The following is a 23,818-nucleotide window of genomic DNA, read 5'->3' on the forward strand; positions in this document are numbered from 1 at the left end:
AAGGAAGAACTCGAGTGTATTACTCCACAGTGCTACAGGTCTCACTTCTTCTAGAGGCAGAACCATACCAGCAAACCCTACTTCTCACTTATCTCTCCAAGCTCAAACAGGCACCAAGGCACAAACTCAACACCAGGCACAAACTGCAATGCTGTAATCAGTTTTACCTTTCTAGCACTGTACTTCCAAACCCGTTACCATTTCCAGCAGTGGCAACATCACCACGGAGGACACAACTCTGTATGCCCTCATGCTGATTCTGTGCAAAAGGAAAATTTCCTTCCTGAAGCCTCAGAGCAAATATTAAAATTGCTTCTATTCCCCGAATCTCTGCGACAAAATGAAGGTTACTATGAGATTGTATTTGGACATAGGTTAAAATATACATAAATCTAATTACCTGCTTTGAGCATCAGCTTTTTCTAGCTTCTCCTGTAGCTGTATCCAGTCAATCAATGCTTTGAAGTCCCTTACATAGTTATCAAGCATCATCAGGACTTCCTGAAAAGCAATCATTACATCAACATTTGTATTTTAAAAAAACCAAACAATCTCCCCATTCTAATAAAGGAACTGAAAAGTAAGTAGGAAATGTACAAGTCTGTAGTGCTCTCATAAAAAACAAACCCGTGAAAAGCCCTGAAAACAAAAAAGCCTGGGTAGTCAAAATTTTTATGTGAACAACGTTAAAACATTTTTCCTGTCAAAAAAGGCACACATTTTCCAAGATCTCTGCAAGCACCAATGTCTAAGGAAAATAAGTCCTAACACACATAAATATCACTACTTCAGGATTTGTCAGAGTTGTTATCTTTTAAAATACGCTAGACATACTTCATTAAATAAGCAAAAATGTCGGTAAAACCTGATAAGCCTGTGGGAGACTAAAAAAGTTCACAATTAATCTGTCTGCAAAGGAAAAATACACAAAGCTACACAAAGGCATCTGCATCAGACAGAGGGAATTCCTTCTGGAGAATCCTGGGATCCCAGGACTAGGAAAAAGCAGTTCCTATGACTCTGACGTTCAGCAAACCGCATCCCGTTCCTACAGACTTTCAAGTGTACAGAACTTCCACATGATGTCTGCTTGCACGTGTCCAGATTAGGGACAGAGACTCTTGTCACGTGAGATCATTGGCACTATTGTACCAATAAAGTAGTTTTTAATCAGGAAGACCCTCAATGGTGATATTTTGAGAGGCAAAAAGAGAAAGCCTGCAGCACTACACTCAGTTTATAAAATCATCACGTTTGACACATTGAGACAATACTGAAAAACGAACACAACAAACTGCAAAGTTTCCATTCTCTTCTCAGATGAGCACACCTTAACAAGTGAAAAAAGGAACTGATTGCACATTCCTGTCTGCGTAGCAATTACATGCCTAGACCTTACAACTGCAATACCCAGATAATCCTTCTTGAGCATTACAAACCAAGTAATTTCTTATCATTTTAAAAATTACTTTTGAACTAGATGGCATTACTGATGAATTTATGCATTTTTACATGAGTAATTACTGAAAGCTGTAGTCATGAACATATTTTCTGGCTTGAAAGACTTAGACATTATCATAAAATAACACAACTGAGAGGGATTTTAACAGCACTCTAGTCATCCCATAATTCCCATAATTCACTATCAGAGATGATGTGGGTGTGCCAGAGTTTTATTCAAAACACTGAAAAATCTTAAGTAGTCAGAATAAAACTAGTAGTTAGAATAAAATTAACTTGACTTCACACTGTGTTATGAAGGAATTCATAGATAAAACACCCGTGGCTGAAAAGTAGCCAACTAGAAGATCTGTTTCCGACAAAAATATCCTTGACTTTCAGAAATCATTGACTATGTCATTGACTTCCAGTTTGGTTGGACATACAAGTGTAGTAACTATAGTAAGGCCAGATCACATACAGAAACAATAAAAATTAAAAGGTCAGCTGGGATCCTGCAGTATTTCCTCAGACAATAGAGCCATTTTTTCACAGTAAAGCAGAGCAGAAGACCATAGGATTAAACTCTTAGCTCTGTTCCTTACTTCACAAGCTACAGTTACCTACGGCCACTGGTAGAGACAGGAGCAAGGTTTCACCATGCAGGAAGCTGGGAGATCACTCATATTCCACATCGAAACTCAAATATCATTTACTGAATGTGAGAAAAACCACACGGGCCATCACAGCCAACAGCATAAGGCACCGTCCCAGCAATGCTGCTCATCACCCAAGGAAGCACATTCACTCATTTCTAAAGGAGACAGTTCGAGAACTTGTCACTCAGAAACAGAAGCTTGTGTAACTACTCTTTCAAAGACAGGAAAAATGTTTACTGTCCTCTATGGTGTTGAAAATATAAAAAAATCTGTAAGCTTGAATTCTGTAAAAACTTACATCAGTTTCACACACAGAGTTTAAAATACAGACATAATTTTAGGGTATAAGGAAAACACTAATGAGAAAAGGTTGCCGTTTTGCAAATTCTTTACTATGTCAAAGTCATTCATGCTGGTATTAAGGGAAATTTTCTGCTTGAGGCAAATAATTATTATTTAGAAATACTTGGGACTGATTACAAATGAAAGTGTATTGGTTCTAAGTGTTTAACTACAAACATTAACAGTAAATACTCCACTACAGGTAACTAATGCACATTTTTGTCACATCACGTCCCATTCATCATTACCTTTAATTGTTCTTTTAATAGAAAAAGGACCTCTAATGTATGTAAAACGTTTTTTCATATAAAATTATATGGACGATTATTCACTGTTTAGCACAAATGCAAGTCTGAAATTCAGCTTCCTTCTTCACACAAGCATCCTTTTAACCAGTCTGTATGACAGATATAGAGCATATGCTGGTTGTTACAAGGGAAAAGTCACCAGAAAGCCAAACACAAGGGAAATCAAACAGAACAGCCCTGCTCATGGAGAAGGTGCTCTTTGTTTTGAAATGCTCCACAATAAAGCTAACAGAAATCTTTCTTACAAGGCAGTTGGTTTACAGCACCAAAATAATTCTTAAGTAAAGTCTGCTATGAGAAATGAACAAGTCAAGTATTTTAGCCAGTGCTTTTTTCTATGTCGCTAATAAAATTTCAGCTTTCTAATTCAATTCATGTCCATTTAGGTCAGCCTATACTAAGTTGTGCTGACTGTTACTAACAATAAGAGCATAGAAAGCAAAATTTAATTCTGAATCATTTACTTTTCAAGTCTGCCACTGCGATACTCCTCACCAAAAAAAAAAAAAAAAAGAGAAAAGAATAAATCTGAGTATGAGTTCTGAACTTAGTTGGCACAGGAAAAAAAATACAATAAATGGCTTAACCTATTTTAAGGAATGTTTAGCTACATATTATCAGAAATGATCAGAGCAGAACCATGCAGCTGTAACCCGAGTCGTGTTTTACGAACAAGGGAATACAAACAAGACAAGCAGCTGGAGCGGCCCCATATCCACTGATGCACATCTTTCTGCCTACAGCTATGAGGGCCATTTTGTCAGGCAGGATGAAGCAGAACAAAAGTGGCTCAGAAAGCGCCGTTACAGGCACCCAGATAACTACATATAGATGTACGGCTAAAATTACCAATTAGTTTACCAATTGGCTGCAACGGATTCGATTGGTTTGTAATTAATTCTAGTTCCTGGCGCATACAGCAGGACGGTTGGCGCCATCCCTTTGTCCTACTGACACACAATCCTGGCGCGCAGGGCTCCGGGGTCTCGGACATCAATACAGCTCTCCGGCTCACCTACGGGACCGCAGGGAGCAGATATACCCTGTGGTGCTGAAGCAGTGGAAACTTGTACCACTTGAGAAGGTGCTGACAAAAAGGAACCTTTATGGGGTAGGCTACGGCTGCACTAGAGTCAAAACAATTTTAAATCCCATTATTTTTCAAGGTCATATCCATCCCATGCAATTTTTAAAGAGCTGGTTCAAACTAAAAAAGAAAGCAATGCTGTTAAAAAAACAACACTCAAAAGAAAATCAGTGACATAAACCTAAAAACACCCACGATACAGCTCCTGTTTCTTTCTCCCCTCTCTTCAGTTCTCTGATCAATAGTCCTGCATGTCAAAAAGCTTTCCGTGCTTTTCCTTTTCACCAGCTCGCAGTCATTACGTTATTCTCTGTGTATCTATCTTGAAGCTGTACTTCGAGGCTCATCAGTCGGGTGATCATCTTCATTATTTCGCAGTCAGCAAGGATCCCTTACACAGAGAGTAACTACATCAGAGTAATCCTACATTCCTGAATCAGGATAATCTAGACTTGGGTCCTAGACAGGCCCATTACAAGCCTTAAAAGCAGAAGTTCCCTTTGTTTGGAAATCGTCTTTTCCATTTATTCTCCCCATCTCAAACAAAGAGGAAGAAAACAGAGAAGCATGGAAGACTGTAGGCTTTTCGTGCTACTACAATTCAAAATAGTAGCATGCATGCCAGAGGAACTACCTCGGTCATCACATCTGTACTTTAGCTCATTACCAAGATTAGAAATGTGGTTTATTTTACAACCTGTGCATACTTTAGATTGTTTCATTACCTATACCAAATAGTTTAGATTATGTATTTATCAAAATAAACTCCGTTTTCTGTGCTGGCGTACATTTGCAGCAGGCAAGCTAAGCTCTGTCTTTCTTTCTTTATGTTTTAAGGTTAACCGGGTGCTTCAGTAATTTGACACAAAAATAGCTCCAAAAAATTCCCTGTAGCCTTTTTCATATAATTAAATTGCAAACACTTAAAAGCCAGCTTTCGGGTCAGGTTAAACAAAGATGATTGCCAAAGTGTTCTTACAATGTTGGGAAGGGATGAGAGAAAGCCAAAGCCTTTAGCCAAAGATCTCTTATTAAACCAACTTCAGTACCTGGTAGATAATACTTATTAAAAAGAGGGAGAGGAGAGGAGAGGAGAGGAGAGGAGAGGAGAGGAGAGGAGAGTAGAGGATAGAAGCGAAGAGAAGAGAAGAGAAGAGAAGAGAAGAGAAGAGAAGAGAAGAGAAGAGAAGAGAAGAGAAGAGAAGAGAAGAGAAGAGAAGAGAAGAGAAGAGAAGAGAAGAGAAGAGAAGAGAAGAGAAGAGAAGAGAAGAGGAGAGAAGAGGAGAGAAGAGGAGAGAAGAGGAGAGAAGAGGAGAGAAGAGAAGAGAAGAGAAGAGAGAAGAGAAGAGAGAAGAGAAGAGAGAAGAGAAGAGAAGAGGAGATGACTCTAAAACAGATGCAGAGAGGAGAAAATCAATAATTTTCCAGTAACTGAGGTTCTCCCAATTGCTCTCTTATTCTTCATTACTTCATAATCCTTCTTGGGATACCTTTCTTAGGGTTTGTGGCACTACAAGGAACGAAGCGAAATTCACGGTACAAATTATCGCTCCTAAAAAGCCTTAAATACAAAACCATGATTCTGTATTGTTTTCTCCCTGTTCTTCTCACATTTGCATTACATAATAAAACTCAGTTTTTCTGACAGGAAACAAAAACAGCTGAAGCCATTCATTCAGTCTAGGAGGAAAAAAACCCCAACAATTCAATCAGATTTGAGATTCTTCTAGTCTTACTGTATATCCTTAGCTGACGGATCTAGTTGCTCAAACTCTATCACTACAAGTTTTACGTGTGTGATGTGTTGTTTCTTTTTTATACACAAAACCACACACAAATATAAATAAAACATGAATAAACTCAATTGCTGAGACACCTGAATCCCATAAAAGAATAGGTGCATAAGACACATTTCTCTGTTGTGTTAACCGAAATTCCACTGGCCAAAATTGACTACAGAGTCTGCCTCCCTCCATCTACAAATTGTTTTGGGCTTAAATCCCTTTAGCTTACAGAAAGCCATTTTAAAAAGTGTTACTATTGAGCTCACCACTCAACCTTAGAAAATACTAGCTAATAAAATGTTCATACAAACATTAGACACATGAAAATCGAGTCGGTGTATAGAATATCCATGCAATTTGCATTTTGAAATGTTGAAGGTCATCACCAAATCTATTAAATATCTAATTCCTACAACTATTGCACAAAATGATGTATGTACAGTAAAATGATGCTTAAATTTGAGAACTCTTTATCTATATTTTAAACATAATTCAACCACGTTCGTTATATCTTTAGATACAAAGCATCGAAGCCATAACCTTACACGTATATACCCGATTCGAGAGTTCTCAGTTTGAAAGCAATAGCAAAATACCAACTTCAGCGGTGCCCAAAGCTAAAAATATACACAACCAGCGATCTTCTTACACACAGTTCCACTGTTTGCAGCCTTACCACAACGCTTTCGTCTGCAGTTTCAACCACAACCAGCCACTAGAGCCCTTTCCTATTTGGGAGCATCAAACATTATCTGCAGTGACAACGTAATCAATAAAACTATACCAACTTGTAAGAATACAAGAGAGCAAAAGGAGCAAAAGGTACAAAATAAAACACAAAAAAGCCCACAAATCGCTTTTCTACCCGGTTAAGCAGGTTTTAAATGCCAGAAGTTGTCACATTTTGTTTTTACACAGGGTTTAAGACGATATTTACACAACTACAATGTTTAAATAGAATAGCACATGCCCGTTCAACTAAGACATGTCTGAGGACACTCCTCTTACAAAGTTGAAGTTAAGGAACGATTTAACTAATAAAAAGGATTTTTCAAAATCCCACTTAAAAAAAAAACAAAGAAGGAAATATTACCAGTTTAACCATTTTGGTTCCTTATTTAACAGTTTCCCACATACGTTCAGCAGTGTAGATGTAAACGATACTTCATGAAGAGAGCTAACAAGGTATTCTGTCAAATGAGTCCAAAAAATAAATGTGGCAATATGGAATTTTCATTTATGGAAATCATCTCAATTCTTTAAGTATAGCAGAAACCCATCTTCAACTGAGCTCATGTGTCTCTTGGTATCTCTTGAAACATTTTAATCAATAAATACTTTTCTATGTAGTTGGCAGAAAAGAACCCAGCAGTGAAGCTAATCCAGTTTCAATTTTAGCATGAGTGTTAGTAGAAGTTCATTATACGTGGAATTTTCATATTTAAACTAAGATATACAGAAGACCAGTTCTGTCATCCATAAAAATGGAACAACCGTAAGAACTAGCTGAACTCCTCGTGCTCAAAGAAAAATAATAAAAAAAGCCAACAAACAACCAAAATCCCCCCCAAAACCCACAACAAACCACTAAGCAAAAAGAAAAAAGCCGATGTGGTTCTGCAAAGTGTGGATCTAGGGGAGCCTGTTTTCCCATTATCTCCTTACTGAGTCCTCTTGTACCAGAAATGACATGCACTTCCATTAATTCTTATTTTTAAACGAACAATAAGAAAAAAGCCCACAACAAAACAAAACCAACCACGCACGCAATCCCTCTTCCCTGAGCTGGTACGTTCCTGTTCTCTTGGTTTTCTCTCTGAATTCCCTGGTGTGTAACAAAGACTGCGTGGCACTTTTTTCTGCAACGTAAACCTCCACAGAATGTCTTTTTCCAAGCTAGCTACCTACTCTCCTGAGATCTATAACGATTAAATTAAATTAAAGTGGTCCACTGATATTAAAAGTTATGGCAGGGGTGACAGAAAATCCTGGGTATACAAGGACAGACAAGACACCTGGTACGACTGCATTACATCTGCCCTCCTAAGTCCAGAAGCTTCAAAAGAGGATTACACATGTTATAGACACTATTTTCCGGCCAATGAAGCTTAACATATTTTGCCATGCCACACCTGCATTAGCGGTATTCTACTGACAGGAGCAGAGTTCGGGAGATACCTCATTGGCCACACAGAATTGATACGATGCCCGACATTATGTCACAGTTCACGTTTGCCTTATGCAGAGGCAAAAAATCACTTTGCGTCCCCCCAACCCTGCACGTTCAGGTGTCTGGAGCTGTCGCTGGGATAATGTGCAGAGCCTTGCTGCAGCCACCTGTCCTGCAGCAGTGTCCACCCAAGCTCAGGCAAAACAGGCAATCTAGGTTCAGCTCATTGCTTTAACGTTTTCAAGCAAGAAAAGGCACAAGCAGAGATCCTGCAAGGTCTGACCAGGCATGAACCGACCGGTCAATGCAAAGTACGAAACTTGGTGCTTGGGAGTAACACGACAGAACGTACACAGGCTTACCAGAGCCAAGGCAAAAAAACAAGTGTTTTAGATAAGCCAATGGTGATTATTTACCGGAACCAAGTCACACATGGACAAATTGTAACAACCAAACTAAAGACTGAGTTAAGCTATTTTTAAGGCATGCCACAGGCCTTCTACTGAGCTACATGAATTCCTTAAACAATCTCACATGAGCGCTTTGTAATAAATACCATTTGCCAACTGAACCCTGAGCCTAGATCACGATTTCAATTTATGAACTCCTAAAAGACTGAGGCACTACAGTGAACGCTTTCTACGTATTCCTTAATACGAAAGCTGCACTTAGACAAGATGCTTCAGTTGATGGAGGACAGCAAGCGCTGGCTTTTCAGCATCGGAGATGAGGAAGATTCGCAGTTTCCACAAGGATCTGTTCTTCACTACCATGAATTTGCCATGGAAAATTAAAACACACATCCATGCTGAGTTGATCACTCCCTAGGTGAAGCCTATGTATATAGTACCAAAACCATTAAATGCCTATCTGTTATGTACAGCACTCATTCTGAAAGACAGCAGTTAAGATACTTCATTGTACACAAGTAGCGAGAACACATCGACAGCTTCAACTCTGGCGCAGTCTGGCCTGTGTCTGTCGACAATAACCACCCCTGAATAAACAATGACATTCAACAGAACTGATAGACGTGGAACATGACTAGTAAAAATAATTTGCAAGACTCAGCAGTTTTATATCTCATAGCTTAATGAACAGAAAATTGAATAATCTATTAAAAGAGCAATAATCATCGTTTAACAGCAACCTTTGGAAGAAAATCTCACGAACAAAGGACCACAGTACAAACACATACTCCAGCGACTCAGGTAAGGCACTTGCCTGGGCCGAGAAGAAAGAGCTCTTAAAAGGTGAAAGCAACATGAATGTTACATAAGTTTCAGGACACATGACATTGGATTCCCCTGTTTACTCATTGTGGGCTTTTTCCACCTCTGTTTTGCAAACAAGTAATCTGATACACACAGATACATACATCACTGTCAAGCATCTACTAAAACGAAGACTTTTCACTTAGGCTATGTAATATCTCCATCGGAGAACAGATCAAGTAGCATGATTAAAATGCTGAATGATATCTAACCCCCAAAATATGTGATAATGATACAAATACGCTTCTGTTCTTCCAGTCACAAAAGTTTAAAATGGTAATCTAATTACAATGCAAGGTTGACTGATTTTCTTAAACCAAAAAATTCTCGAGAGCAGTTTCCTGAGCAGGAAGACAGTTCAGTAACAAAATGTTAAATTGTGTTAGACCAACCAGTGATTTGGAAGCCTCCAGCTACTGTTCAGTTTTCAAACCTGCTTTCAATGAAATGTATTTGTACGCTAATCTCAAAATCAATTTAGCTGTGTCTGATTACAGCAGAGAACTAGATGCATACGATAAGAAAAAAGTTTACTTAAATCGATACATGTAATTTTTTACAGTGATTACATAATCATTTCCAGAATGTGTTGAGTTTTCAGCATGTTTAATATGAAAACAGAAGTCGTTTCTTTACTATTTCTTTTGGAAAGCAGCATTCCAGCTTCTCTTAATGCTAGCAATAAATTCCTTTTCTAAGCAATGAATGACTTTTATTAGATAACAATGGTCTTTCTATGGATCTACTAGAAAATCATCATAAAATACAAAACAGATGCACAAGCTTTTACAAACCCGTTACTTGAAATTAGGAAGCGTGTCTTACAGAGAGATCCCAACCAGACACTGTTTACGCTTGACCACCAATCATTTTCTCAACGCCAGAGCGAATGAGAAGACGGGTAACTATCACCGCAAAAAGGGAGCAATGTATAATTAACGCACTTAACAGGAAGCAAACAAATGTGAAAAAGGCTGAATCACAACAGTGCCATCTACAGTAAAGAACACTACAGGGAAAAAATAAATTAATCGGTGTCCAGGCAGGAGATTAACAAAATCAGAACTCTATAAGCAAAAACTGATTTCAACAGAAAAACAAGATCTAATAGCATTATGTACATCACTACAAGTTTCTTACGCTGCAAAAATTAGTCACTAAGATGAAAGCATCTTCTTAAATCTGAATAAATACACCATGAGTTTTCCTATTTACAAGCCTTAACTAAACACAAATCAAGAAGTATCATATTTCTGAGGCTCTAATTCCTCCTTTGCTTTTTCTGTAAAGCACAAAAAAAGCAGGTATGAGTCATGTGACAACAGGCAAAGCACAGCTGAAGACTTACCTTGCATTCTACCACGCTCTGATCTGATTCACATGTAACATAGATTTCATCCACTGCCCGCCTGAGATTGTCAAAAAGAAACGCCCAGTATCGAGCTCGAAGATCAACTTTTCGAGGCTGTCTTGTTTTTGTTGGGCTTTTGTCAAAGTTTTTATCTCCAGCTGCTGCAGCTGTTAATTTGCAGTCTACAGTAGTGCTCTGAAAAAACAAGATACAACCGAAAAGGAAAACAATGAACAGGAGTATGGTAAGCGCTTGGGTTTCTGTACAACATATGTTTTCAACATATTCAAATATTTGTGAAAGCGAAATTTTTTCATGGAAGAAGAACACAACATCCCACCGACTTGAGTTTTTTAAAACACACTTTAAGATAAACATAGCCAGCAGTGATGTAGAAACAGACTCTGTTTCTTTGACATCTGTAATCCCACATTCACACTGCACAAGATATTCTGCCTCTTAGCACACTGGAAAGTTACAGTCTCTAATAACCATCTGGTATTACCTATTCTGACAAGCATGTGCATCCAGAGATGAAAATAACAAATAATCATACCAGCAATATTCCATCACAGTTTAATTCCATTACTAAGACATTATGCATGACTATAGTTTTTAAACCCTCGTTCTAATATATGAACATTAACGAGCTGATGTGACTATCCTTTTGATTGATATGTTATGACTACGCTGCAGAGGAGATGCCACCAAGCACTGAATTAGTGACAAAAAGAAGCTTTCACACTCTAGACTACTTGTACTAAGATTTCCACTCACCGTGTTGTTAACATTGCAAGTTCAGTTCAACCCAGAGTAAGTGCTGTGCCAATGAATCGAGCTGCTCCTACTTACACCAAGCCTGAAAGGGTCCTCGTGCTGTTTTACATTATAATTTAACAGCTTTAACTTCAACAAATCTGGTTGGTTTTTAGTTTTAACATGCAGGCTGATCTAGTACTCCTCTGCTGCACAGATGCAGAGGACTGCCAACATGCTAAATGTGATGGGAGCAGAGGGAGAACATCCAAACTGTCTTCACAAACGCTGGCAGGGACAGGAATCACAGCGTGCCTACTTGGAAGTACTGTTAGGCCACCTCACCGTTACGGATCTGTTCAGCTCAGGCACTCACGCTGGGATAGGTCTCCTCGTCGGAGGCAGGCTGTCCCTCACCTGCACAGGCTATTCCAAAGGATTCTGGAGCATGCCTATTTGGCTCAAAACACCAAATCAGCACTTTGCCCCATGACACTGTCCTTACTAAGCTTGAAATTCTCTCCCACGACAAAAAAGCAAACAGAGAAATCCTGCTACCATGCCAGACTTCTATCAGGTTCCACATTCCACGGCAGCCAGGTGGACAAGCACCTCCGGCAGACCCCAAGTGAAATCCAGCTGTGGGCCATTTTGTGATGGAGTTATTAGTTACATGCTACAACAGTCTGGGGTTTGTCTGGGTTTTTTGTTTTTCTTTTTTTTAATGCACTTATTTTAGCAGCACTTTTAATGCAATTCTGATGCATTGGTCCACTGTGGCACAGATCTCCAGAAAAACAATTCTCACCGAAGTATTCTTGCAGGGATTACTGCAAAATTCCTTCTAAAACCTCTACTTTTGATGACTGAATAAAAGCACTCAAAACCAACATTGCACAAGCCGCCACACAAAGTTTATAATCACAATATCTAATCGCTAACTAGAGATACTGTAAATAGCAAGAAAACTGACTGGGATTCAAGTCTTTTTGTACCCTGTGTAAAAAGTTTGTACACATTTTTTCTTCGTGCCAAAAGATGAGTTTAATGGCGGGCAAGTTTATGCTTAAAGACAGAGAATTCTTACAAAAAAGTCATTTTAGATCACAAGCAACATAATCCCTTGGGATTATGTAATAATCCATATAACACATAGCTTTGACCCAAACTATGTAGCACACTACTCTTACACCCAAAAGATTCTATAGTTGGAAGCCCCAAATACATCAATAAAACTCCACCTTCAGAGAAAAAGAAAACCAGAATAATAGAATTATCAGGGTTGGAAGGGATCTTAAAGATCACCTAGTTCCAACTCCCCTGCCATGGGCAGAGACATCTCCCACTAGATCAGGCTGCTCAGAGCCCCGTCTAGAATACGCAGGTTTGTAACATTATAGTATGTGAAGAGAGAACATACGGCTAATAGCTGCTAAACTGAACTCAGAAAATAAACATGCCTATGTTTTAAAGATGCAAATATATCTCTCTGGAGCAGAATATTTCCCCCCTCCCCCCAAAATAACATCTTCTTTATGCCATATTATCAAAATCTGACAAACTGTCTCGAAATATTAAATGGCTAAAGCCATACTAATGGCTTAAATCCATTAATCAAAGAAAAGCATTTGTTAAAAATATTAAACACGAGGAAAAGACTGAGGTATTACTTTAATAACATACGTAAGGTTTTCAGTCACGTAGAAAAAACATGAATAAAAACAAAAGCAGTTTCTTCTTGACACTTCCCATGCAGATTTGCTCTAGAGTCATAACTCCCAGAAATTTTACTCACCTGGACTGATTTTTTTCCAAAATAGGTTATGTTGACTTCAGTCACTAACATATGAGCTTAAGAAATAAAGCACTTTCTCAGATTAGAAATTGGGCGGAAAGGTAGTCTTTGTATAAGCAGCATCCTTACAGGTAGAATATCCTTTATCGCTTAATTGAACAACACTTTCCTTAAAACAACTTTAATGCCAAAAATCATGCATCCAGACAGTAGGAAATAGCAGAAGTAAAAGCCGAGGATGGTAATATAAAATTTGGCTTTTCTTTTAACTTCCGAAGACTTGATTTTGAAACTTGTATGCTTTAAAAATACAATGTATGCACAGCTTTATATATGTGTTATTCAGCCAGTAATACCTGACATGACAAAACATTTTTTATGTTGTAAATTTTATGTCATAATAAAAAAGAGCAGATACCTGTTTTGCAGTCTTGTGTGTTCCTTGACTCACTCTCTTTGTTTTCCCACAAGTTTGCCATTTTGATTTTCCTGTGGGAGAAGCAACTGTTTTAATCAACACTAATGACTGTTATTAGATACAGCATTCTAAAATGCATATATCTCATCTTGCAACGTACGGATATAGGTACAATCCGACTGAGGAGGTTCCTAAAATTGTATATTCCAAATATATAGTGCACAGTTCCAAATGTGGATAAAGCCAGAAAACACACAGAAAATGAAAAAAACCCACAAAGAAAGGCAAGAATAACAGCCTTCATTCAACAAAGATAGCCTACTTTTAAGCGCTCAGTGACTCTGACAATGCTATCGCTACAATCTATATGTCAAATACGATACTAGTTTTCTATACAGATGGAAAAAAGTCTGCTCTTGAATGATTGCTCAATCAGATATTACAGAATTAAAACAAGGAGTATCTTTCCTAGGAAAAACAAATACAACAATTTAGTTTTTCTCAAACTGTTCAATCAAACTACCAGCAGATTTTTGTATTTTCTGCCAAGAAAGACCGGGAAAAACACAACTTAGACTGGATTTAGTTCACCTACATTTAGGTAGCCAAAGGAAGAGAGAAAAACATTCACAGAGCATGAGTCAGTCCCCTTAAGATCTGAAATGCCTCCTCAAATACACCCGTCTCCCTCCACTGCTTATATGAAGTGACTTTAGCAACTATGCTTCCAAAATCCATTTAAATTCACACAGCCAGAAAGGATGATTTCAGGTCCCAGTGCTGTGGAGACAATTTCTTAAGTGATTAAGAATTATCTTTGCATAGATAACTTTGTGTTAGCCTAGACCTACCTGGTATGTTTGCATTTAATCCTTGAGAATTGCTCAAGGGTAACTTAAAAAAAAATAATATTTTTTAAAGTTTCATTCCTCTAACTTAGTATCTAATTTGCACAACATGAAAATCATAGGATCCAATTACCAAAAATGTAAGCAATTTAAGACAAAATGCTAACTATGGCAAGAGTACTCTCTAGCACAGATTATATCTAAGTAAAAGATTCAAGATTATTTAGCTGAGTGAAGCCAAGCAAATAAATGCATTAACTGAATATAGTTCCTTCCTAGACCATTGAGATCATTACTGAATTTCAGATTTGTCCAGTTTTTAACAGTTCTTAGACCAAATTCCCTAACACAGTCCAGCTGTTTTACATTGCTCTAGTTATGCAAAGCAGCTGTAAACCTGTCATAACCAAGCAGCTGTACAGCTGGTTTGCATCACTGGCCATTTCAGGGAACAAGGCCTTTAATTTTAAAACAAATTAAAAATTCTTTGCTTGATAATTCATTTTTAAAATGCTTCATTAGCCAAAACAACACGTACAATTTAATATATTGAACTCAATTAAGCAGCATTCAGGAAAAATTCCGATTCCGCTACTGTATGTAGAAGACTTCCTATTCACAAAAAAGCTTAAAAGTGCAAATCGGCTCCTTGTCAGAATTACGATAACTGAAATATTTCAATCACTGACATCTCTCTTCTGACACGATTTACATCCTGCAAAGACAAGATTTTGAATGCAATGGCATTCAGACTTTGCACAGTGATAAACGCAAATACGGGTATGTTAAAATTAAAAAAGGGCTGATAAATACACAAAAAAGCTGCAGTCACTTTAGATTCTACAAAAGCCAGAATACTAATCCATCATCTAAGAACTGGGAAATGTCTGAACAAGTCCTTTGTGAAGACAAAAGCGTTTTCAGGCACTTTTACATAAAGCAGACACCCAGAGAAAACAAATAAATAAGTAAATACCAGGTTTTGCAAACTTAAGAGCAAATACTGTGTGGCAAGGACTAACTTCTTCAGGTGTCTGGGTCAGAAAGGTTTGTATTTCAGCAGCAGCCCCATCTCTGAGCTTTTATTATTCTTTTTCTTCTCCTAAGTGCCTCTGATTACCAGAAAACATCTTCCTTTCTGCTTTTCTTCTTTCGTGTTCACCGGTAGTGGTGGCACAAGAGCACTGCTCCATGCTGCTGCATATGCTCAGGGACTCTGAGTGTGTAACTACGCCACAGCAGCATTGATACAAGCACAGCATCTCAAAGGCACACCAAGGGCATTACCTGCTAGGAATTTACTGAATTTTAAGGAAGGAACAATAGTGGCCAAAGACGCTCATCTCATTAGCTATTAAGTTGCCAATATGAAATATACGAGGCAGCAAAGTTTTGCAGCATTCAGGGAGCTCCAGCCTATTTTACACTTGAAGTCCATTTCCTCTCTTGTCTGGTAATTAAATATGAATCACACAGGGTTTGTGATTTGTGAAGGCTTCCTGTCACAAAAAGTTGGGGTGCTGACCTCCAAAAAAAAAAAAAAGCCACCGAAAAACTGTTTTCAAAAGCTATCTTTTATACTAGCAATTCCAACAATCATCCCTATCATCTCTCTCTTTTGAATAGTTTTACTGATATGAGAAATGTGGGAATCGCCTTTAAATTCAGTAATTAATAGCAGCCCTTACTTCTGTTCTCACTACGGCAGAGATCAACTGTGTATGTTGTTTCAGTGCCTTTGATACTGCTCCTCATCAGACCTGCAGCAGGAGTGATAACAATTTTCAATTATACTTCATCTCCTTGAATGAATCCGAGGACACAATTGGGTAAGCACTCTGTAGTTTTCCTCCAGTTCTTATACAGAGTGTGAGAAATCTACTCTGTCACCTTTCCTCTTCCCCCACGAGATATGTATTTTACCTACAAAACCTGTAAGACGGTCAGTCTACATTAGAGGACCATTGCTACACCCAACCAGTCTGTACTCCAGAATCTCTCTCTCTAGCCCTGCTGGTGCCTCTGTTCATCTCAAGAAACATTTTTGCAAAAACGCAGCTTTGGTAAGACTTGTTGCCTGAACCTCATCTGAAGTAAGGCAGAGACACCTGCCTGGAGGAGGCAACCAGATGAGACTGTTTATTTTTGACCCCTTAATTGAGGAAGCTTATTTAAGGTTCTAGTATTATTGTATCTTCTTAAAAGTTGGCAGAGCAGTAGCAGATACAAATTTTCTAACTGTGCAGTGCTAAGGTCTGGAGAAATGACTGTCTTCAAGCATGGATATAAGGAAAATTCTCCATGGTTTTCCACCTCCAGACTGAATTACAGCAGTGTACTTCCCACAAAATTACTTTTGCAAATCGCTGTCACTTTCTCATTCAGAATATAATGGCCCTGTATCCGCCCACCAGGACTAGACTGGATTCCCATCCATTACAGCGAAATTTAAGGTTTGAAAGTTATGAGCCTTTAAGAACAGCTTTCCCTTCACATTATATTCTGCCAGTCACAAGCTTGCCCAATGTGAAAACACATTTTCAGTCCTGACTCTTTCAACTTCCTTACTTACAGAATCACAACATCATTTAGTTGGAAAAGACCTTTGGCCAAAGAGCCAAGGTTCATGACTTTCACCAGATACTGCAAAATCTATTTACTCCATCAGGCTTTTGCTAAAGGAGTAGGTTATACTGCAGGTTCCCCAAAGTCTGCCAGGTATGTTTCAACCACTAAAACACATTTCTCTACCCTGAAATGCTTAATCTACAAATGAATTCCGTATGGCAAGAGCCCAAATGATTTCAAACAAATAGGAAAGAATGGAACAGCTACAAACACAAGACTTTCCATTTTTGACACATTTCTTTAAGTTCCAAAGGCACCTGACCTTCTATTAAGATTTAAATATCAAGGCCCTGTGATGTTTTAACTGCTGCCAACATCACAGTTGAGATTTTGTAATAAAATTGGAGAGTAGTGTTCATCTGCATGCAGTGCCCTCAAACTTCACGCTAAGCAAATAAAATAATTTCAAAGGAAAAAATTCTGAAATCCTCCATGAGAATGGTCACAGCTTCCCAAGGTGGGCAAGGTCTAAGTGACTGCAGGTGGTGATTGGTGGCCATAGGTTTGGAATGCAAATTTAATTCTGGAGACGGACTATCAGATTAGTGGATTTTTCAGTTGTGAGACTTCCCCTAGGACACAATGTCAACTGTACTGTTACTTAGGCTACCCAACAGAATCTCCTGCATATTAATGAACTCTGTGAAGGACTACTTTAACTTGAACAGTTAAAAATGTGTTAGCAGTCACTACTTTTTCTAGACCACTGCCATCACCTTTTGGATTTTCATATCTGGCCTAACAAGGGTGCATGCTGCTCCAAATTCTGTCACAGAAGTTCCACCTGCCATTCCAGAAGTCTCTCTCCTTTCTAAGGAAATATTTCTTATTGACAGGAACAATATATTTCCATTAAGAAATTGGAAGGTTTTGATTGCAATGATTTTCAATATTGCTCTTTTACCCATGTCCTCTATATAAAATACACAGTTCTTTCAGAGGAAAAGTTAAAAGGTAGGAAGGATAAGCATTTTTAAAAGAAATACAAACAGAAAAGCAAAACGAAAAAACAAATCCAGCATTTTGTCAACCCTCTGTAACACTACCATCAGTAACAGCAAATGGCCATACCCCAGTTTGCCCATGAAAAAAACAATTAAAACCGCAACATGAATAAAAGTATATAACATAAAATGTTAAATTATGCTCTTCTACTGCCAAAGCAATACCTCTGAATATTACAAGCCAAAATTCTGCTTTGTACAGAAGAGTTGCAGGACTGGCTCAGGCAACCTGAACCTTTGGCCTGATTTCCACAACCCCTGAATGAGTTAGAACTGTCCTAATTCATAATACTGCTGTGTCATTCCTCAGGGACAAAATACATATTGAAAGATCAGCACAAAATGAATCAGAGCTCACTGACACCAACATATGCACCCTCTATGCCAAGACACAGGTCAATAGATAAAGGATCTTGCCAGACTTTCATTAGCCACAAGTTCCTTTCCACAGGGAAATTTTCCATGAGGCAATTATCATCAGATCCTTTGTGTTGTGCAAAAAGGTCAGCCTATGATTTAACGAAGAAATTTTAAAAAGAAAAAAGCAGCAGCAACTAGAAGTTTTAAAAACTACAATGGTGCTAATAGAACCAAAAGAAGGAAATTAATACAGTTACCTGGATGTTAATTATCATATGTAACAACTAATTAATTACTTAAAAATTGATTCTTACATTCACTCATGTTTTCGCAGAAAATGATAGCATGAACATTCCTCTACAACTCATGGAAACTCATTTTTAAGGAAAAAGTCTTACCTGAAAGCTTCTAAGAGAGTATTACAAGCAAGGTAGTATTGACAAATAACAACCTCTTTAAACAAAAGCTGAATGAACTCATGAGTAACTCAAATATACTGTTAGAAATATACTCCATGTTCCTTTCACATATACTCATTCATACCAACCCCTTCCCCAAAAGTGTAATTCAGAACCTTTATAAATCCTTTGGCCCCAGTTCTACTCTGCTTAAGTGACGTATGTGACTAGTCCAGTACTACCAGCGGATCTACTAACACACTAAAGAACACGCGGGCAGATGTAAGACTAGCAAACAGATAAATGCGTCTTCTGGGGAAAGACGTAAGTGAAGCTGCCAGGAGAATGCAGAACTGGCCCACCTAAAAATCCCCATATTCATGGTAATAAACTTGGTAGCTGTTGCATGTGATCCAAAGCTCCGAGGTATGCATTCTACTTGGTCAGATTATGCCCAAGTCTTAAATTATTTTGTCTTCCTACAGGTAGCTAACAAAGGTTCACAGCACATGTTCTTCAGCTGACCAGTTAGTATTTACTAAATAAGCCGGTACACAAAATGTTCTAAGATAGGCGGGGCAACGCTGAAGTAAAAGGGTTCTGACCTGGAACCAAAGCTTGTGAATGCAGACACTTGCAATTAGGTTTAGGATAAGCTGTCGTTCCACTTATCACTGTTCAACAGAGGTACAGCTACACCTTCTGAACTGAATTAAACTTCCGTAATGAAATGTATCAAATGTCCACATACAAACATCTGAATAGGTTTTCAAACAATTCATTGTCTTCTGTGACTTTAGACTTTTCAGCCCAAAAAAACCCAAAAACCTAAATATATCTTAATGCATAAAACAAGCCAAAGAGTTTACGTTTTGCCTGAGTTTGCTTCAGACATAGGGTTCTCTTTTAACTTAGACTTAACTTTCTGTAGCAGCATCTCTTCCAGTGGGAGAATCACAGAACAGCTGAGATTGGAAGGAACCTCTGGAGATCACCTAGTCCAACCTCCCCGCCCAAAGCAAGGTCAGCTAGAGCAGGCTGCCCAGGATCAAGTCCAGTGAGGTTCTGAGCATCTCCAAGGACTGAGACTGCGCCCAGTTTCTTGGCAACCTGTTCCACTGTTCAACCACTTTCACAGCACTCCTGCCTAAGTCTCAAAAGCAGCAGCACCTGCACAGGGAGGTGTGAGCTACAAAAATACTTGAGATGAAGTCCTCAAAATCAGCATTTTAACATCTAGAACAGCTTGAGCAGCATAAATACTAAATTCAATTCCTGAATCCTTAAGTCATCATGCCACAAGAGAATTATCAGAACAGCAACAAAAATGTTCTGAAGACCTGTTACAGAAAACTGCTCCTGCATATCCCCTTCCCCAAAGATTCTTCACAGATGTTTACCCAAGACTGAAGTGACACCAAAAGAAACTTCCAAACTTCTTTGTTTTAGAGTGTAGAGAGCAATTTGTTAGATTGTTCTAAGCCATCCCTACAATTCTGAATTCTCAAGTTACAAGAGATCACTTAAAGACAACACTATTATATTACATAAATATCTTGATAATAACAGCAAAAGAGAACAGTCTGACATGTTGCTTAGAGAAAAAATGAAAGCAGTTTTTTGTCTTTATAAAAGACAAAAGACTTTATAAAAGTAATCGGCCAACTGCAGGGTGCATTTTGGAAAGAAGCTTTAAAGTTTTACTATATACATTAAACATAACCATTTATTTTCGAATAGAGAAATCCTATGTTAGAAACATGTTTCCAGGTGAGCAACTCCAGTGGACAAAGGACTGGAAGTGAAGAAAGCTGGTGGAAAACTGTTGAGTACATACCATCATCTTCTTTGTTTTCCAGTGGAACACTCCATGCGATTAGGTTCCTTGCTGTACGTCCCTCCTCTGCAACTATTTTCCTCACTTTGTCGTGGCTATTAGAGCGTTGGAAAGAAGCCTGAAAACAAAAAATACAGGGATGAAAAAAAAATCCTAACTATAATTTTTTTGTTTGGTATGTTAATTTCAGCCAGTACATAGCTGAACCACCCAAAGTGAAATGCAGTTAGTGACTTTTCCTCAGACACCTGAACCAGGGGTACACATTTACTTTCCCAGCCGTGTTTCTGCATGATAAGCAGAAGATAGATCAACATGACATGAGAGTTACTACCCAGCCCTCAGTCAGTGTGGGTATGGCTTCAGCACACATTTTTAACCTCTGTTTGATTGATCATCAGTGCTGCTACAGCATCACAGTAGACTTCACACACACTTTAGTAACCGTAATTAGAACTAATCATTCAAGGTAAAAGCTGCATGAGACCCAAAAGAGTGTGTTAGGTGACTGGAGTGAGCCTAGAGAAAGGCACAAGATTTATTGGAACCATCTGAAATGTGTAAAAACACCACTTCTCTTTCACTGAGAAGACAAGAACCTAGAAAGTATTTCCTGGCAACCAAAGCTAACTGTTATTACTAGAAAACTGCAGCTGTTCAAAGACAGAATGAGAGACAGTAGGATGAACTCCATTTACCTAGTAAACATTTTCTTTGGAGTTGCAAAACGCATCACCACAAGACATTTGAAAAGAAATATATTGAGAAATATTCATATCAACTAACAGATGTCATTTAGAATAAATCTTGCCTCTTGTACAGTGTATCAAGTTACTCCTGAGAAAATAGTTTGAAACAAAGCCAAACTATATACTGTAATGATAAAATTATGTACCATGACAGCCCAAAACTGCTGACCAAGTCATGTTTAAACACTGACAAACTTAACCACAAAGAATTGAATTACCTTAGGCACGAACAGACTGATTTTCTATAGCACTAATCAGAAGATGCATTTTTCCTCTTTTCATTCTTACCATCATGAATCAAGCCTACAACCACCTTGTTTTATAGCACTAGTACTTCTTCAGAAAGAAAATAGAGTAAAAATTAATGTAGCAGATGAGTGGCTATGGTAGGAAACACAAAACAAATGAGAAACTGCTTTTACTTAAACGCTTATATAACAGTATTTAAGTTTCTCTCATGCAGATGTCCTCAGTTGCGTGTTCCAAAGCCACAGTGTGCCATCTAGTGCTCCACAGACCTGCCCAGGCACATCACCATGTAATACAGCAAACACAGAGAAAAAAAATAGCACCACTACCTAAGTGAGCTTTTGGAAAGCATAATGAAACAAATAAAGCAAAAGATACATTTTGGTCAAAAGAAACCCAAGAAATTATGTAAAACCAGAAGAAATACTCAAATCTCTTCTACAGTTAAATTAATTTCTGAAAATTTCTCATCATGGTGTTAATCAATTAAACTAATTCAGTTTCTAGAATCAGTACTTTTAGAGAAGGTATAAGCAAATCAATTTTATAGTAGTTATAGTAGTCGAATGTCTTACCATCATGTTATAACCTTCCTCCACATCAACAGGCTCACTTACATTTTTGGACGACCCCATTGAGTTTTCACACCTGTGTCAAAATAAATACAATTAGCTACTTTAATTTAAACCACTTCCAAAATTAACTTTAGCTTCTTAGCAACATTTACGTCAAGAACATCAGATGAACACAGTAAAGTTTTCAGAAGATGATTTTATTCATAAAGTGTTTGCATTCCTCCTTATTAAAAGCAGTCAAAGGCCCAAGAAGAAAAAAAAATCGAGTGACCCTAGAGAAAAAAGAAAATATATAAGTAGTAAGATAGTAAACAGTACAAATAATATTAAAACTTCAAAACAAATAATTGCCTGGACTGCTCTAGAAGAGTGAAAGGCAAGCAGAATAATCTACCCTGTGATACAGGAAGCAGATGATTAGTTCAAAAAAGAAAAATTAATCAGAGATATACTAAGAAATCGGTAGCAGCTAATTAGTGGTGAAGCAAAATAAAATGGAAAATTTCTGCTCCCACTTGAAAAAGACGTGACAGTTCCTGTAGAAACATAGTTAATACGTATAGTTCTAAACTACAGAACCATTCAGTTCTAACCTACAGAACCACTGCCACAAACGCAAAAGTGCACAGGACTAATCATTTATATGTTTATCAGAATTTCCAGAACTGTGACAACAGTTCTGAAATAAAATTAAACCCTTGGCTTCAAGGCTGAAATGAATACTGCCCAGCTACCAAGTAGAGTGCAAACACGCTCCCACGCTCTTACTCTTCTGGAGACTCAGAAGCTAACCAGAACTTCAACACACCTTCAAATTATCAGAAATTAGGTAACAGAACAAGATTAACCTTTGATCAGATCCAAAGTCAAATTTTGTTGGTCTTTATCAGTGACACTGTTTTAAGCACGCTGTTCACTTGTTCTCACGTAACATCTTGCACACCTCATAAATTGCTGATTTTTCGAAAAGTAAATAGCCAAAACCTACGTCAACAAGCAGGCCATTGTTAAGACTGGCACTTGTTTGCATGCTTTGCGACCTCCTGAGTTTATGAAAACTAAAACATTCTGCTGCCAGTTGAAGGAAGCTGAGTTTTGGACAACAGAGCAGACCGTATTTCAGCATCACTTCAACATCAGGACAGGTCCAGCACGAGGAGTCTCCCAACACTGAGGTATCTCAGAAAACCGTGCTTTTGCTCACAGAATTAACCTCATTATAATGGAGGTGTAATAAAAGCTCACTAAACTGACATTTGCACTCGGGGAAGAAAAACCCAGGGCCCAGGTATTTTCCCAGCACTGCAGTGCATTTGGAAACAATTTAGAAACATGAGTCTGTGTTTAGAAAAACGTGTAGGAATTGTGAACCCCTCCCCAGGCCACTGCAAGACCTACTGCACCGGCAGCTTTTGTAACCGGGATTTTCTCTCTGACAGCAAAGAAAAACCATCGGTTTAAGCTATTAACACCATTAACAGCTTTTAAAATGCCAATACTTCTATGCCTTATGGCAGTTTTAAAGAGTTCACAGTGAGTTTTTTAAGCAGGCTGCCTCTCCCTTCCACAGACCCAACTTTCTCGCCACACCAGGGGCGGACCTCTGCAACTCGACACAACGCCGAGGTTTCCGAGCACAGGAACCTCCCTCAAGCCGAGAAATTCCAACTTTCCTCACGGCTGCGGCCTCGGCCGGGAGTCACGGGGCGGACACTTACTCGCAAGGGCCGGGCCAAGCTCCCCCACACCGCAAGGCCTAACCCACACCCACCGGGCCCGCTCGCCG

General features: G+C 38.4%; 1 protein-coding gene across 1 annotated transcript in view; it reads right to left on the reverse strand.

Annotated features, from left to right (window-relative positions):
- Positions 1–22,092, reverse strand: part of SCAPER (S-phase cyclin A-associated protein in the ER) — a 140,976-nt gene extending 118,884 nt beyond the window's left edge. Inside the window, 5 exon segments of the mRNA XM_009869196.1 lie at positions 401–501; positions 10,413–10,610; positions 13,385–13,455; positions 20,460–20,577; positions 22,033–22,092. Coding sequence (XP_009867498.1) covers positions 401–501; positions 10,413–10,610; positions 13,385–13,455; positions 20,460–20,577; positions 22,033–22,092 — 548 coding nt within the window.
- Between the last annotated feature and the right edge of the window lie 1,726 nt (positions 22,093–23,818).

Source organism: Apaloderma vittatum, unplaced genomic scaffold (assembly GCF_000703405.1).
Source record: "Apaloderma vittatum isolate BGI_N311 unplaced genomic scaffold, ASM70340v1 scaffold285, whole genome shotgun sequence".
NCBI classification, from domain to species: domain Eukaryota; kingdom Metazoa; phylum Chordata; class Aves; order Trogoniformes; family Trogonidae; genus Apaloderma; species Apaloderma vittatum.